The sequence below is a fragment of the Nyctereutes procyonoides genome, unplaced genomic scaffold, assembly GCF_905146905.1.
Source record: "Nyctereutes procyonoides isolate TBG_1078 unplaced genomic scaffold, NYPRO_anot_genome, whole genome shotgun sequence".
Classification (NCBI taxonomy): Eukaryota; Metazoa; Chordata; class Mammalia; order Carnivora; family Canidae; genus Nyctereutes; species Nyctereutes procyonoides.
In genome coordinates, this window is record NW_026575135.1 from 19,733,853 (window position 1) to 19,749,198 (window position 15,346).

The following is a 15,346-nucleotide window of genomic DNA, read 5'->3' on the forward strand; positions in this document are numbered from 1 at the left end:
CCCTGGGGCACAGCGAGGATATGATAGCATGTCTGCTGAGTTAGTGGGTGAATGAAGGAATGCAAAAGTGTGGTATGACCTGAGGTGTGTGCTAGAGATCGTGGCGGATGGAGAGAGAGGGGAGGCCACACTGCAATGGCCCTCAATGTTGAGCTGAGGTGCATGGATTTTCTCCTGGGCTCCCAGGAGATATGTGACAACGCAGAGAAACATCATTCACACAGGACTCCTGCATCCCCCTATGGGATCCTTGGCAGTTTACAGAAATGAAGTTTGCTATATCCCTGACTTCTGGGAATAATCTAATCATGAGTGACCCATGAAGCAGAAAGAATGGTGTCCAGACCTTCTGCAGCCTTCAATGCAGGCCCACAGAGAGGCCATAATGGAACCTGGGACCAGTCACCCTGCCTGCCCATCATGAGCCCCAGGTCTGGGCAAAGATCCTCAGGGAGCTCTCAGGTCACCTCCAGCCTTTGTCCAGAGTTCAGCCATGGCCAAAGGAGTCACAGGAAGGCAGACAAGCAGCATCCGTCTTACCAGATCAGAGAGTAGCTGAAGCCGAGGATGGAGCTGACCAGCTGGAACTCCGACGAGAGGCAGGCAAAGAAGGGGAAGTGGGACAGGCCAACTTCCACGCCTCCAATCAGCAGCACAAAGGCTGGGAGAGACAGGGCCAGAGACGCTGTGAGTCCACTTCTCCCGGGCTCAGGGTGTCCCAAGGAAGCTATGGGACTTCTCACCGACTTCCAGTCACAGGCCTCAGGACCCAAGGAGATGAGAGGACAAGCCCCAGCTTAGCAAGGAGGAATGCAGGAATGTCTTTCTGTCTTGCAACAGACCTTCCCTGGGACTCTTCCATGCCAGGCACTGGCTAAGTATTGAGATGTAGAAGACCTGGCCCCTGCCTCTGGCCAGCTCACAGTATGATGTGTGGAGACAGGCCATATAAGTGAACAAACAGCAATCACCAAGAGAAGAGCCCTGCAAATACACCATAGCAACACAAGGACTGGTGATGTGTGTGTGCAATACCTCTTGTAACCACTACCTACTTTCTAAACAAGGCAATGATAATATTCATTCTACCACTGACTCGCTCTTAGAGGATCTAACAGGATCCAGGAAAATCTAACCATGCAAGATGACCTTTACAGTATCTGCTTTGAGCCAGGTTCAGAGCCAGGCACTCAGGCCATGGGAAGAATGAACAAGTTCCTTGCTCTGAGATGCTTACAGCCTCAAAGAGAAGACAGGGAGAAAGGTGAGTGTTGTATTACCAGAGACATAGTCAACCTGCTGTGGGGACAAAAAGTAGAAGCCAATGACTTCACCTGGGGTCTGTGTCAGGGAAGGCTTCCCAGAGGTGCTGACATTTAGCAAGGCCAGGAAATGCAAGCAGGAGTTTGTAAGATGGAGAGGAGAAGGGAAGGAAGGGCATTCCTCACTCAGAGGAGGTGGGATGGCCAGTTGGGGTTGGTCAATATTTATGTGCATGTGAGCTATGGGAGGCTGGCAGGGACAGACTATACACAAGGAAGAATTTATGTAAGGATAGAAGCCACAACAGCATCATTTTGCAATCTACCTGAAATCCCCATCACAGAAGCAGACAGAGCAACTAAGATGGCAAAACCAAACCCAGAGACAACACCAATCAGAAATCTAGGTCTCGAGACCATTTGGTATCAATACCCGAGTAAGAAGAAGCAGAAGAAGGCAGTGGGAGTCTGAAGGGCCCAACAGTAGAATCCCAAAGTGCCAGCAGACACAAGACACCAAAGCTGAAATCCCAGCTGAAAGCAGGCAAGGTGCTGAAGGCCGAGATTTGCAGATGAGAAGAAGCACGGTATGCTGGTGCTGGAGCGGGCAGGCCTGTGACCTCCCTATGCTGAATACCTCAGGCCCCTGCTGGGATGGGGGCCCCCCAAGGAGGTGGCCTGCGGACAGTAAACTCCAAAGTGGGAGGACCGTAGGACTCCTAGGAGCTGGGAAACAGCGTGTCCAGACACAAGTGGAGGAAAGAAGTTGACTCAGAAAGTATGAGGATAACAGGAGGATACGCCTCTATAATCACTATGTGAAAAAGAAGAGAGGAATCTAGAGTCATGAAGCAGGAAATGATGTCTGACCCTGCCAGATGCTCCACGGCATTGGTCTTTAGGGACCTGTAAATCCAGACAGCAATTAGATACTAAGATACACACAGATACACATACTAAGATGGCTGTAATTGTTAAAAATAGAAAATACTGTTGGGGAGGATGTGGAGAGACTGAAGCCCTCCCATGCTGATCGATGGACCAGAGCAGAGTCCAGAAACAGACCCATATGTATGTAGCCAACTGATGCCGACAAAAGTCCAAAGACAATTTTGTGGGCAAAGGGTAGGTTTTTGAAATAAGCAGTGCTAGAAAAAATGGGTAACTAAAGGCAAAAAACAAAAAAAACCCCAAAACCCTTCAATCCATACCTTACATTATATGCAAAAAATAATTCAAAATGTATCATAAACTTAAATGCAAAATATCATAACTATAAAACTTCCAGCAAAAACACAGGAGAAAATCTAAATGACCTTAGACTGGGCAAAGATTTCTTCTATGAGACTGTAAGCATGATCCATAAAAGAAAATGAATAAATTAGATTTCATCAAAACTTTAAGTGAGCTTTCAAAAGAAATTGTTGGAGCAAATGCAGTTCAGACATCTGATAATGGACTTATATACAGAACTAGATCTAGAACTATCAAAACTCAATATGAAGAAAACAAAAACCCTAATTTTTATTAATAAGGAAAGTGATTTGGACCTTCACCAAAGAAGCTAGAGGGACAGCAAATGAGCACATGAAAATATGCTCAATATCATCAGTCATTATGAAAATGCAAATGAAAACCACAATAAGGCATGACTATGTGCCTCTTAGAATGGCTAAAATTAAAAAGACTTTGTTTCGTTTGTTTTTTAGGTTCCACATATGAATGAAATCAGATGGTGTTTGTCTTTCTCAGTCTTACCTCACTTAGCATTAGACACTCTAGGTCCATCCACATTATTGCAAATGGCAAAATCTCATCCTTTTTATGGCTGAGTAATATTCCTACGTGCGTGCATGCGTGTGTGTGTGTAGCACATCTTCTTTATTCATTTATCGATGGGCACTTGGAATGCTCCCATTTCTTGCCTATTGTAAATAACACAGGGTGCTTGTATCTTTTTAACTTAGTGTTTTCATTTTCTTTGGGTACATACCCAGCAGTGGAATTACTAGATCATCTAGTAATTCTATTTTTAATTATTTAGGACTCTCCATACTGTTTTCCACAGTGGCTGTACCAGTTTACATTCCCACCAACAGTGCATGAAGGTTCTTTCTTCTCTACATCCTCGCCAACATTTGTTATTTCTTAAACAAACAAACAAAAAGTAGAATCAGATCTATATTTACAGAGAACAAACTGATGGTTGCCAGCAAGGGAGTGCGAAGTGGATGAAAGGGACTTCCAGCCTGCCAGTTATGGAATGAATAACGAACAGGTCACAGGACTAAAAGGCACAGCACAGGGAAGATAGTCAACGATATTATAATAGTGCTGTATGGCGATAGATGGTAGCTACATTTGCCTGGAGCAGAGCATAACATACAGAGATGTTGAATCACTAGGGCTGTATACCTCAACCTAATGTAACATTGTGCATCAACTATACCCAGAATAATTTTTTTGTGTGGAGAAGAGAGTGCATGCACAAGTGGGAGTGGGAGAGAGGGGCAGAGAAAGGAGAAAGAGAACCCTTTAAAAAAAGATTTATTTATTTATTTGAGAGAGAGAGAGAGAGAGTGCAGCAGGGAGGAGCAGAGAGAGAAGAGAGAGTCTTAAGTAGGTTCTACCCTACTAAAACAGAGCCAGACAGCCAGACATGGTGTTCAGTCTCACAACCCTGAGATCATGACCTGAGGTGAAATCAAGAGTCAGGTGTTTAACTGACTGAGCCACACAGGTGCCCCCCAAGTTTTTTAATAAAGAGAACTGACAACAACAATATAAATAAAAAATAAAAAGACTGACCATGTGCTACCAACGACATAGAGAAACTGGAAGTCTCACATATCAATGATGGTTATCTAAAATGGAACAATCACTTTGGAAAACAGTTTGACGATTTCTTTTTAAAAATATGATCTGGAGCATTGGAGCTTTTCAGTGATTTAGCGTCTGCCTTTGGCTCAAGTGGTGATCCTAGGGTCCTGGGATCAAGTCTCACATCAGGCTTCCCACAGGGAGCCTGCTTCTCCCTTTGCCTATGTCTCTGCTTCTCTCTCTGTGTCTCTCATGAATGAATAAAGAAACTTTTTAAAAACTTTTTTAAAAATCTAAAAATAAAAAAGTATGATCTACTACATGAAGTATATGATCTAGCCATTCTATTCAAAGGTAAAATGGAAGCCAGGAAAAATGGAAGCACAGGTACACACAAAGATTTGTACACAAATATTCATAGCAGCTTTATTTACAATAGCTAAAAATGCAAATAAATCAAATGTCCATCAAGAGTTGAATGGGCAGGCACCTGGGTGGTGTGGCTGGTTACAAGGCTAACTTTTGGTTTCAGCTCAGGTCATGGTCTCAGAGTCATGGAATTGAGCCCCACTTTGGGCTCCAGCTCAGTGCAGAATCTGCTTGAGATTCTCTCTCTCCTTCTCCTCCTGCCCCTCCCCACCACTCACTCACTTTCTCTCTCTCTCTCATCAATAAATAAATCTTAAAAAAAAAAGAGGTGAATGGGCACAGGAACTCTGTTTTCTCCATATAGTAGAACATAACTTAGCAATAAAAAAGAATGAATTTCTGGCATGTGTTAAATGGGTATGAATCTCAAAATAACTATGCCATGTGAAAGAAGAATACATTCTGTATATTTCCATTTAAATAATTTTTAATAAAAGATCAGAAATGAGGGCAGCAATGGAATAGGGGGAAGGAGAGATTACAAAAGAGGACAAGGAAACTTATGGGGTTCATTGTCTCAATTGTGGTCATGATTTCATGAATATAAACATTTGTCAAAACTTATCAAATTATATATGTCAAAGAGATATGTGATAGTATATCATTTCAGTTTTAATTTGCATTTCCCTAAAGACTAATGAGATCTTGGTAGACATTTGCTCAGACAGGCCTGGAGGCCCTGAGAGAGGTTGGACAGAGAGGTTCAAAGTCACTGTATTAGGGTGACTGAATCTGTATACTAGAGTGATCCTTCAGGGAGAATGTGAGGCATGGGAAATGAAGAGGCTTCAGACCAATGGCCCCAGAAATAAGCATTGTTCTGTAAGGAGGAATCCCAGGGCTTGTTGATATGAAGAAGGCAGCAATGGCTAGGACTCAAGAGAGTTTTGGGGTAGGTAATGATGAATCTAATTTTGAGCCTTTGTTCTATGTCTAAAGGAGCTCTAAATCTCACTGGGAGAAAGCCCCACAAACAAGCTTTGAGACCTGGCAAGCTAGGCATTTTCCTTGGGCAAGTGACAGCTAGGGAAGAACACTGACTCTCATAACATTTATCCTTTGATCTCAGGGAACCTGTGCCAGGCGGTCTCTGAGAGCAAGACCTGCCATGGCAAAATGCCCAGCAGGTATGAGGCAGCCTTTACCTTGGGCCCACTGCGGGATCTGCAAGGGCTGGTAGCCTTCTGAGAACAAGAACATGACCTTGTTGGCCGTGGCCCCAAAGGCGATGCCATAGGACCATCGGTTACTAAAGGTGCCCACGAAGTCCAGAGGTCTGTGAACAAGAGAAACAGCTTGTGAGGCCAGAGAGTGGCTCATTCCCACAGGCCATCTCCAAGATAGCAATCTCACCCTGAGGAGGGATTACTGGGTAGTGAATTATTCATTTCAACTGACATTTTCTGAGACCCTCAGCTCCAATTCTGGGGTAAGTGTGGATTCAGGGTACTGAAGCAGGAAGACAAAAATCTTTGCCCTTGAGAAGCTCAAGTCCTGGGGGAGGGGGACACAAGCAAGGACACCACTAGCCATGACAACAAACAAAATAGGATGAGTTTCACCTATGAGAGGCACAGGCAATAGGACTTAAGAGACCTAAACAAGGAGTATGTGCTTGGCAGGCTTGGAGGAGCATGCCCTGCACCCCGCCACTGTGAGGGTTCCAATACCCCTAGGAAGGTCTGGGTAGCATTAGCTGGGCTGGTTCCATGCAAGCCTACCTTCTCAGCCAAAGCTGATTGGACCAGGGGTGACCACCTGACTTTGGATAGGCCAATCAGATGCCTGGCCTTGCATTTTGGGTTTCTGACGCTGAGAACAGGAACCAGTCAGCTGTTAAAATTCTGTTCTGGAAAGTCATGCCAGGTTGGAATCAGAGTCGGGAGCAATGCATGGAGGCAGGGACCTGGGGGCAGGATCTGGATCTCACCTCCTGCCTCGCTTGTCTTGCTGTCTTCCCCTTCAAGGCTTAGCTCAATGAGCACCTCCTCTGGGAAGGCCCCCCCCCCATCACCCAAACTACTCCCAGCAGGCCCAGCGGGTTGCTGCCTTGCCTGTGTCCCCTCAGCATGAACAGTGTGGCCATATTTCAGCACACCTCTCTGTGCTATCTGTTGGTCTAGGAAACAAGAAGCTCCAAGGGGTGGGCACCTAGCACAGGCCATTGAAGAGAGTAAGTGCTCACTACATGTTCGCAGACACGCATTTTGTTGATGTGAACCAAACTTAATCAGTACCTCAGAGATATATGAGACTGTTGCCATATCATTAAAACAGATAGCAACCCCCGCTCCACTCATGTCAGAGACACTGTGGGTGACAAATGAAGAAATAGACAAACTGTCGTGTGCCATGCACATGTGAGGGGCTTTCAATGAGAACTACTCAGAAAAGCAGGGGTTTTGATGGGAAAGTGGCCAGGGAGCAAGCAAGTTGTGCCGTTAGCAACTGAATTCAAAGTAGTTCAACATGACCCATACAGAGCTCCTACCACTTAAAAAGTCCCGTACCAGGCCCTGCATGTCCAATACCTGGGAGGGTATACCTCTGCGCCCCACCCACGGCGGCTCAGAACCAGCAGTTTGGGAGCAGTTGAGCCCTCCATTGGGTAGTATCCAGAATGAGTCTGCTAGTCAGAGCTGGTACAGGGATTCCCTGGACACTGCAGGTGGATTTGTCACCCTGAAGCCTTAGGTCACCATTAGCCTTGGTCTTGACACCCTGGCTTCCTCTCCCTTCTCCAGATCCCACGGCTGAGACCTTCGCATGTTTACAGGCTTGAGCCTGCTTAGCATATGATACTGGGGAATCAGAGCAAATATCAAGCAGACCTCGGTTAAAGCTCTTGTCACTTAGTTAGCTGTGTAGACTTGGGCAAGTCACTTAACCTCTCTGAGCCTGAGTTTGCTCATGCACTACATGAGGATAAGAACCGCCAGCATGCTAGGTTGGCAAATGCTAGGCAAAACAAATGGTTCAGTGCCCAGACCACGGTCCCCGTGCAATAACTGTTATCTGCTTTATTATCATTATTATTTTGAATTATTAAGGGGTGATGCAGCAGAGATATGAACAATTAGAGCTTAAGGAGAAACTGATAACGGGTGCAGAGACAGGATGGCTGAGCCAGCCCAGCCCGGAAAGCAGCCTGGTCCAAGCAGATCTCCCTGTGAGTGACTCATGGCACCATCCCAGCATGAATGCTTGCTGCTGCAGGCGCCGACCAAGAACTCTTCCTCCTGCTTCCTGAGGCAGCCATAGTGCTGGGTGTGGGAAGGCCCTTCCCATAGTGAGCTGAGCCTCCTTGAGATGTTTTCATCACATCTGGGCAGCCCTGGGTGCTGAGACTGCATGAGCTTGGACACCGATTCTGAACTCCCAGAGCTGGGCTGGGGTGAGGTAGGGAGGGGAAGAAGTGGGGGAGAGGAGGCAAGGCCTGGAGAGGCAGCGGGGAGTAACCCTGGCCTTATAACAGGTGTTGGCCCCAAACACAGGGCACCCCAAGCTGTAGTGATCAGCCCTAGCTCCACTCACATGATGATTTCAAAGCGCTTTCCCAGGAGGTGGGAAGTTTCATCTCTCTGCTTACGGTGATCTCGTTTTTGGAGAAAGGACAAGACCAAAATGATGAAGAGCTAGGGGAAGAGAAGATGGGAGTGTCAGTGGGAACATTCATCCTCAGTGCAGCCCTGAGGCCCTTCCCTGAAAGAGAAAGTGAGGGTCAGGAGAGGACGTAGAGTGTCTGACTCCTCAGACCCCCCCAACCCCAAGTCGAGGAGCTGGCTGCACATACCCCTGAGTTTTCAGAATGTTTTTTTTAAAGATTTTATTTATTTATTTATGATAGACAGACAGAGAGAGAGAGAGAGAGAGAGAGAGAGAGAGAGGCAGAGACACAGGCAGAAGGCAAAGCAAGCTCCATGCCGGAAGCCTGCTGTGGGACTCAATCCCGGGACTCCAGGATCATGCCCTGGGCCAAAGGCAGGCGCTAAACCGCTGAGCCACCTAGGGATCCCCTTCAGAATGTTTTGTATTGAGTTTTCCTCTGTGTTGCCCTGAACAGGTTCACGTCTCGTCTCCCCCACATATTGACTGGAAGAGAGACCTAACTTCTCTGAACTTCCATTTCCTCATCTGTAAAAAGGGGTTAATACCTGTCAGGTTGCAAATCCTTCTTTGCTTTTTTTTTTTTTTTCTTTTCCTCCTCCTGTGGATTCAATCATATTCTTACATCCTTGATGCCCCTTTATCAGAAACTTCTTGAGGATTGTCTACACTTGCTGTCTTCATATCCTCACTTCTCACTTGCTCTTCAGCCCCTAACCTGGCTTCACACCCATCCAAGGAAACAGCTCTGGTCAAAGCCAAAAATTATCATCAATCCAATGGAAACCTGAAGCTCAAATCTGGCTTGATCACTCAGCCGAGTTTCACCAGGTTGACCACTTCCTCCTCTTAGAAACACCTCCCTAGGCTTCCAACAACCATGAATTTCTGGGTACTGTCCATTACCTCTCAACCTCCTCTGCTGGATTATTCTTTATTCAACCATGAAAGTCGGGAGTTCTTCATAGTTTAGTCCAAAGACCACTCCTTCTATTATTGCATCCTCTCACACATGTCCATGCTTTCAATGGCCACCAAAGCACAGAAGACTCACAAGGCCACCAAAGCACAGAAGACTCTTCAGCCTAGACCTTGTACATGAGCTCCATAACTGTTTATCTAACTACAGGGTTGGCATTTCTTTTTGACATGTTGAGAGTTTCTTAAATTCAGTATGTCTTAAATGGAACTCATAATTTGCATCCCTGCCCTGTACCTTCAACCACCCAAATGCTGATCTCTTCTGGTTCCCCTTAACTAGTGAACGGCAGGTAGCACCATCCTTCTGGCTGCACAAGTTAGAAACCCACGTCATCCTCAACCCTTCCTCTCCCTAACTTCTTTATCCCACACACTACCCAGTGCTACTGTTTTACCTCCCAGATGTCTTGAGCTCACCACCACCATCCAGGATGAGCTAAAATGTGACCCACAATGTGACCAGAATGATCATTTTAAAAGGGAAATCTGATCACACCAGCCACATGCTAGAAACACTCTAGTTACTTCCCACTGCACTAAAAATGCAGGTACCACTCACACTCTCCATTCCCCTCCTCCACAGGGCCTTTGCACGTGCTCCCCCCTCTGCTTGAAAGATCACCACATCTCCCTTCAGATCTCAGCTGTTACTGCTTCCTTAGAAGAGTCTTTTTTGACTCCCCTAAAAACCAATGTCCTTTACTCTTCAGCCCTTAAAAGCCTTCTTCTACCTGCCTTTTTGGTGCATAATACAAGAGAGCTAGTCAAGAAAATTCAGCTGATGTCTCTGCTGATCTATTCAGGCCACTTTGGGAGTCTGTATATGGGGGTGACCCAATTCCCCCCACCCTCTGCTCCACACTCTCCCCTGCCTCTACTTACTGATGGGATGAGAGAATAATGGAGGAAGAGCTCCAAGTCCACTGAGCCAACACAGGTGCCATTTAGCTGCCGGATTCTGAAAAACAGCCAAAAACACATTCTCATCATCAGTCACTGCTGCAATCACTGACCCATCAGCCTTGAGCATCACTGTTAGGAGTGCAGCTTGTACCCTACTAAGATCATCTAATCTTTCTTAACTTTGCTTCCTCAGGGCTGACACTGCCTACCTGGGATGGGTCTTCCCTAGGTGAATTCATTTTCATTCGTATTTCTTTCTCCACCTTGATTATCTATCCAACTTTCCTGCTAACTGGATCTAACTCCTCTCTTTTAAAAAAATTATTTTTAGGGGATCCCTGGGTGGCACAGCGGTTTGGCGCCTGCCTTTGGCCCAGGACGCGATCCTGGAGACCCGGGATCGAGTCCCATATCGGGCTCCCGGTGCATGGAGCCTGCTTCTCCCTCTGCCTGTGTCTCTGCCTCTCTCTCTCTCTCTCTCTCTCTCTCTCTCTCTCTCTGTGTGTGTGTGTGTGTGACTATCATAAATAAATAAAAATTTTAAAAGAATATTTTTAAAGTAATCTCTACACTTAACATGGGGCTCAAACTCAGGACCCCAAGACAAAGAGATCCATCAACTGAGCACTGAGCCAGTCAGGCATCCCTAACTCCTTCCTTTCTTGATGACATAGTTGGGGATAGATTCAGGCTCTGGGAGACCCAAAGCTTCTATAATTTGGACATTTTTTTTCCAAATAGAACTATAAAGTAATCTTAAAAGTAATCTTACCTTTTTATATTTTCAGGAAAACATACCACCATGAAACACTTAACAAAGGTGCCCACCTCTCCCCCCAAGCCTTGGAAGGGCCCTCCCTAAGCAGTGAGGCTTGAGCTTCACTAATTTCACAGGAAAGTCACGGTCATTCGGACCACAGGCTGCGGACTGTGTCCTCTCCAGGCTTCCTTCTGCAGGACTGGGATGCTGGGGGGCCTCGTGTCTAAAACATAAGACAGCAGTTCCAAACTTCACTTGACAGGGACCCTCTCCTTTCTGGGCTCCTTCATACTTTGTTCTTGATGCTCAGATGCCACCACACCCCCTCTGCACGCTCACCAGTGCTCATAGATCCATGCGGACTCTGACCCCCATCCCTAAACCATCTGTCTGGCCATCTCCAGGCTTCCTCCCCCAGCCAGATCCGGCCTTTCCCTCAGAGGGAAGAGTGCTCCTTGGGGAAACCCATGAGCAGGGCACATTCCCCTCTAGTTTTTAAAAATCCTGATATTCCCCAGTTATATCTAACCATAAGTCTGAAAGATCTAGAAGTGGTGGGGAAGGTGTGGGAACCCTGGGTCATCAGAAATGTGATAGAACTATACGGTCCCACTTCTGCCTTTAGGAAGGTACACAGAGCACATATATTAGCCTCCCCATCCCGCACAAAACCCTTAAAATGATAAAGATGTGGTTTTTCATTTTTAATTTTTTTAAAGATTTATCTATTTTGAGAGAGAGAGAGAGTACAAGCAGGGGGAGGGCAGAGGGAGAGGGAGAAGCAGACTCACTACTGAGTAGGGAGGGAGCCTGACATGGGGCTTGATCCCAGGACCCCGGGATCACAAGCTGAGCTGAAATCAAGAGTGGCTGCTCAACCGACTGAGCCAGCCAGGCATCCCAAGATGTTTTTGTTGTTTGTTTGTTTGTTTGTTTGTTGTTTGTTTGTTTGAAAAGAAAGAAAGAAAACAGAGATATTCAAAGACAAGAAGGGAATCTATTAGGGACAGAACCTATGAGAAGACCCTGAATTATGGAGGGCATTTAGGATTACAGCAAAGAGAAAAGGCATGAGCCAATAAGGCTACAGTGTGGGGCCCCACACAAAGGGCTCTACATCCACAGTGCCAGAGGGGAAGCAGGACAGGGTTGCCAACAGCCCACCCAATGATGAACTTGGGTCTCACAGAGACACAACTGTCCTCCCCGCTGTCTGCTGACCACCTAGGGGCAATGGAGGTTGTCACCAGTAGTGTAGATGGGTCACAGAGAGAGAGACAGGTAGTGCTCTGGATCACGGGTTGTCCTGCAATAGACCAGGAGCTTCGGCTTCCAGATGGCCAGGCCCTGGGGCACTCCCCCAATGGTGCCTCCCCCTCCAACCTGCTGCCCTGACAACAGCCTTAGGACTAGCCACCTTCCACGAAGCAGGTAACCCACCCTCACCCCCCTAGTGGCCACTCAGTCACAAAGATGAGCACACAATCAAGAGTCCTCAAACATCTGAGGAAAGATTACACCACAAATGGGAGGCAAAAGTTCAAGAAGGAGAAACTTATTCTTGAGGAGACATGAGTTAATACAGAACCTCTTGGAGATCATTACTACAGAAAATCCTCTACAAGAAGCATAAATCTTGGAGGAAGCAGAGGAGTTCAAAGAGCTACAGCAGGAAAAAGACTTAGCAAAACTTACTGTTAACCCTGAGCACAGGATTTTAAGTAAATATATATTTAAATAAATATAGATAGATGATAGATAGATAGATAGATAGATAGATAGATAGATAGATAGATGATAGATAACATTCTTAGAAATACAAGGCCTCAAAAGACCCTCTGGGGAAAAAAGTGACAGAAATTCTCAAGAAATAAGAGGATTCTAGGAAGAAGGAGAAGCGTTTAAAAGCAACAGCCAACAGAAAAATGAGTAAAATATATTGTTAAATATCAGGGTGCCTGGGTGGCTCAGACCCTTGATTTCAGCTCAGGTCATGATCTCAGGGCTGTGGAATCCAGCCCCACATCTGGCTCTGTGCTTAGCATGGAGTCTGCTGGGGATTCTCTCCCTCTCGCTCTGCCCCTACCCCTACTCATTCTCTAAACAAACAAACAAACAAACATCTTGGTAAGTAGTTACTGTGACAAAAAACGTGTGAAATGCCAATTTGGAGGTAAGACACTGGGCCATATCCCGCAGCGGGGGGGTGGGAGGGGCCCAAATATGCAATAAGTTCTTAAAATTATAACTAGTAGTAAAAGTAGAAGATAAAATGCTATCTTATCTATTAAATTGGGAATTATTTTTTTAATAATAAATTTATTTTTTATTGGTGTTCAATTTGCCAACATACAGAATAACACCCAGTGCTCATCCCGTCAAGTGCCCCCCTCAGTGCCCGCCACCCAGTCACCCCCACCCCCCGCCCTCCTCCCGTTCCACCACCCCTAGTTCATTTCCCAGAGTTAGGAGTCTCTCATGTTCTGTCTCCCTTTCTGATATTTCCCACCCATTTCTTCTCCCTTCTAAATTGGGAATTATTTAAAATACTACCCAGTATTAACTGAAGGTTAAGACAAGTTACTATCCATTTGCTGGTAGTAAGAGTGTAAACAGGTATAACCATTCTGTGGATTAATTTTAAAATATATACACCAGGAATCTTCAAAACACAATTCCACTTCTAAGAATTCTACTTTTGAAAAATAGAAGCTAAGGAAGTACTCAGAAAGCTACCTCAAGATATGCTCAGATTCTCCCTCTCTCTATCCCTCACTCTGCCAATCTCTAAGTATATAACACTTGAAATGTAATATATGCTCATTGTAAAACACTCAAAATATTTACAAATGTATAAAGTAGTAAATAAAAAGTCCTTCTCCTTTATAACTTTTATAGTTCTAAGCAAAAATGGGATCTGACTACACTTGATCTCTTCATTTAATCAAGGAAAGAAAACGCATTTACTAAAGAAAGGAAATTTCTTGTGTCAGTATATACAGATGCATCAGACTCTTCTGGATGGGTGACTGCCACACAGATTCACCAGCAGGCCTGTGTCCTGCTTGGAGGGGCTGAGCCGAGAGCTGGTCTGGAAACAGGTGAGCTCATGTAGCCCTGGGGCTACATTTCCTCCCAGCAGCCACCACCGTGAACATTTGAAGCCTACCACAAGCGACCCAAGTTCGAAAACCACTGAGACCCCTTCCTGGTCTCTGCTACTGATACTGCTTCCTGGTGGGTCCAGGGCTGGTGGGCAGGTGGCTAAAGGGTGAACACCTATAGGGCAGCAGCAAAGCAACACCCCCAAATGTAGAAGATCCTCTTTCCACGGATGATGCCTTGGAAATGTGTTTCTGATATACTGCTAAGTGAAAGAAAATTCCTTCTTGATCCCAAGTTGTGAACAGTGGGCATAGGTAGTGGGATTTCAGGTCATGCTACTGTCTTCTTATGATTTTTTTTCTGAACTGCAGTACACGGAGATATGCTGCTTGACAGCTGTGTCCTTCTATCCAGATGAGTGCTAAGAACACTGTCTAGCACGTAATAGAGGCAATAAACATGTGCTCTGTAATCTGGGGAAAAAATGAATGGTTGTCCTTAAGCCATAAAACACCATTCTGAAGTGAAGATGTGTGTGAAATCAGCATAAAGAGAAAATATGCAAGGTTTGTGGTGGTATAAATTACAAATCTTTAATTTAAAAAATCTTTTTTTAAAGGTTTTATTTATTTATTCATGAGAGACACAAAGAGAGAGGCAGAGACACAGACAGAGGGAGAAACAGGATCCTTGCAGGGAGCCCGATGCGGGACTTGATCCCTGGACCCCGGGATCAGGACCTGAGCCAAAGGCAGATGCTCAACCGGTGAGCCATCCAGGAGTCCCTAATTTTTAAAAATTCTTAATAAAATGCTGTGAGGGCCAATCTGAGGTGTGCTATATATTGCTCCTTTTGGCCCTAACATTATCACTCTATAGAAATAAGTTAAACATAGGACAACAGCCCTCCTTGACAGATGGGTGTCACTTAACTGTGTGTCGGCTATGGCCGAGGCATCTGCAATTTTAGATTACCTAATCTTTGCAGGAATCTCGTGTTATCTCCTAAAATTAAGAAGTGAAGCCAGGAGAGGCTTCATAGCCCACCCAGAAGAAGGTGAGGCTGCCCATCACCACCCTCCCAGTCCCAGCTGCCAACTCACAGGGCTTCCTGGAGCTGCTATAGTAGCCTGGCCTCCCAGCCTGGGGCCGACCCATCTCCCACTCCCAGGGGCAGCCTGGCACCTGGCACAGAGAGGCCGAGGAATGCCTGCTACATTTAAGAAACAAAACAGAGGATCAGGATCACAGGGAAAGGGAGGGAAAAAGAAAACAAGAAGAAATCAGAGAGGGAGATGAACCATAAGAGACTCATCATAGGAAACAAACTGAGGGTTGCTGGAGGGGGGAGGAGTGGGGAGAGGGGGTAACTGGGTGATGGACATTAAGGAGGGCATGTGATGTAATGAGCACTGGGTGCTATATACACCTGATGAATCACTGACCTCTACCTCTGAAACCAAGAATACATTATATGTTA

The 15,346-nt window shown here is 45.8% G+C and overlaps 1 protein-coding gene across 4 annotated transcripts in view; it reads right to left on the bottom strand.

Annotated features, from left to right (window-relative positions):
- Positions 1 to 15,346, bottom strand: part of LOC129495236 (stimulated by retinoic acid gene 6 protein-like) — a 49,141-nt gene that overhangs the window by 24,491 nt on the left and 9,304 nt on the right. For 2 of the 4 annotated variants that reach the window (XM_055302712.1, XM_055302713.1), the window contains 4 exons: positions 9,981 to 10,056; positions 8,046 to 8,146; positions 5,657 to 5,787; positions 541 to 661 (listed from right to left, as the gene is read on the bottom strand). In XM_055302712.1, the coding sequence (XP_055158687.1) occupies positions 541 to 661; positions 5,657 to 5,787; positions 8,046 to 8,146; positions 9,981 to 10,056 (429 nt within the window). The remainder of the gene's footprint in view (positions 1 to 540; positions 662 to 5,656; positions 5,788 to 8,045; positions 8,147 to 9,980; positions 10,057 to 15,346) is intronic. The other 2 variants (XM_055302714.1, XM_055302715.1) reach the window with 1 other exon arrangement.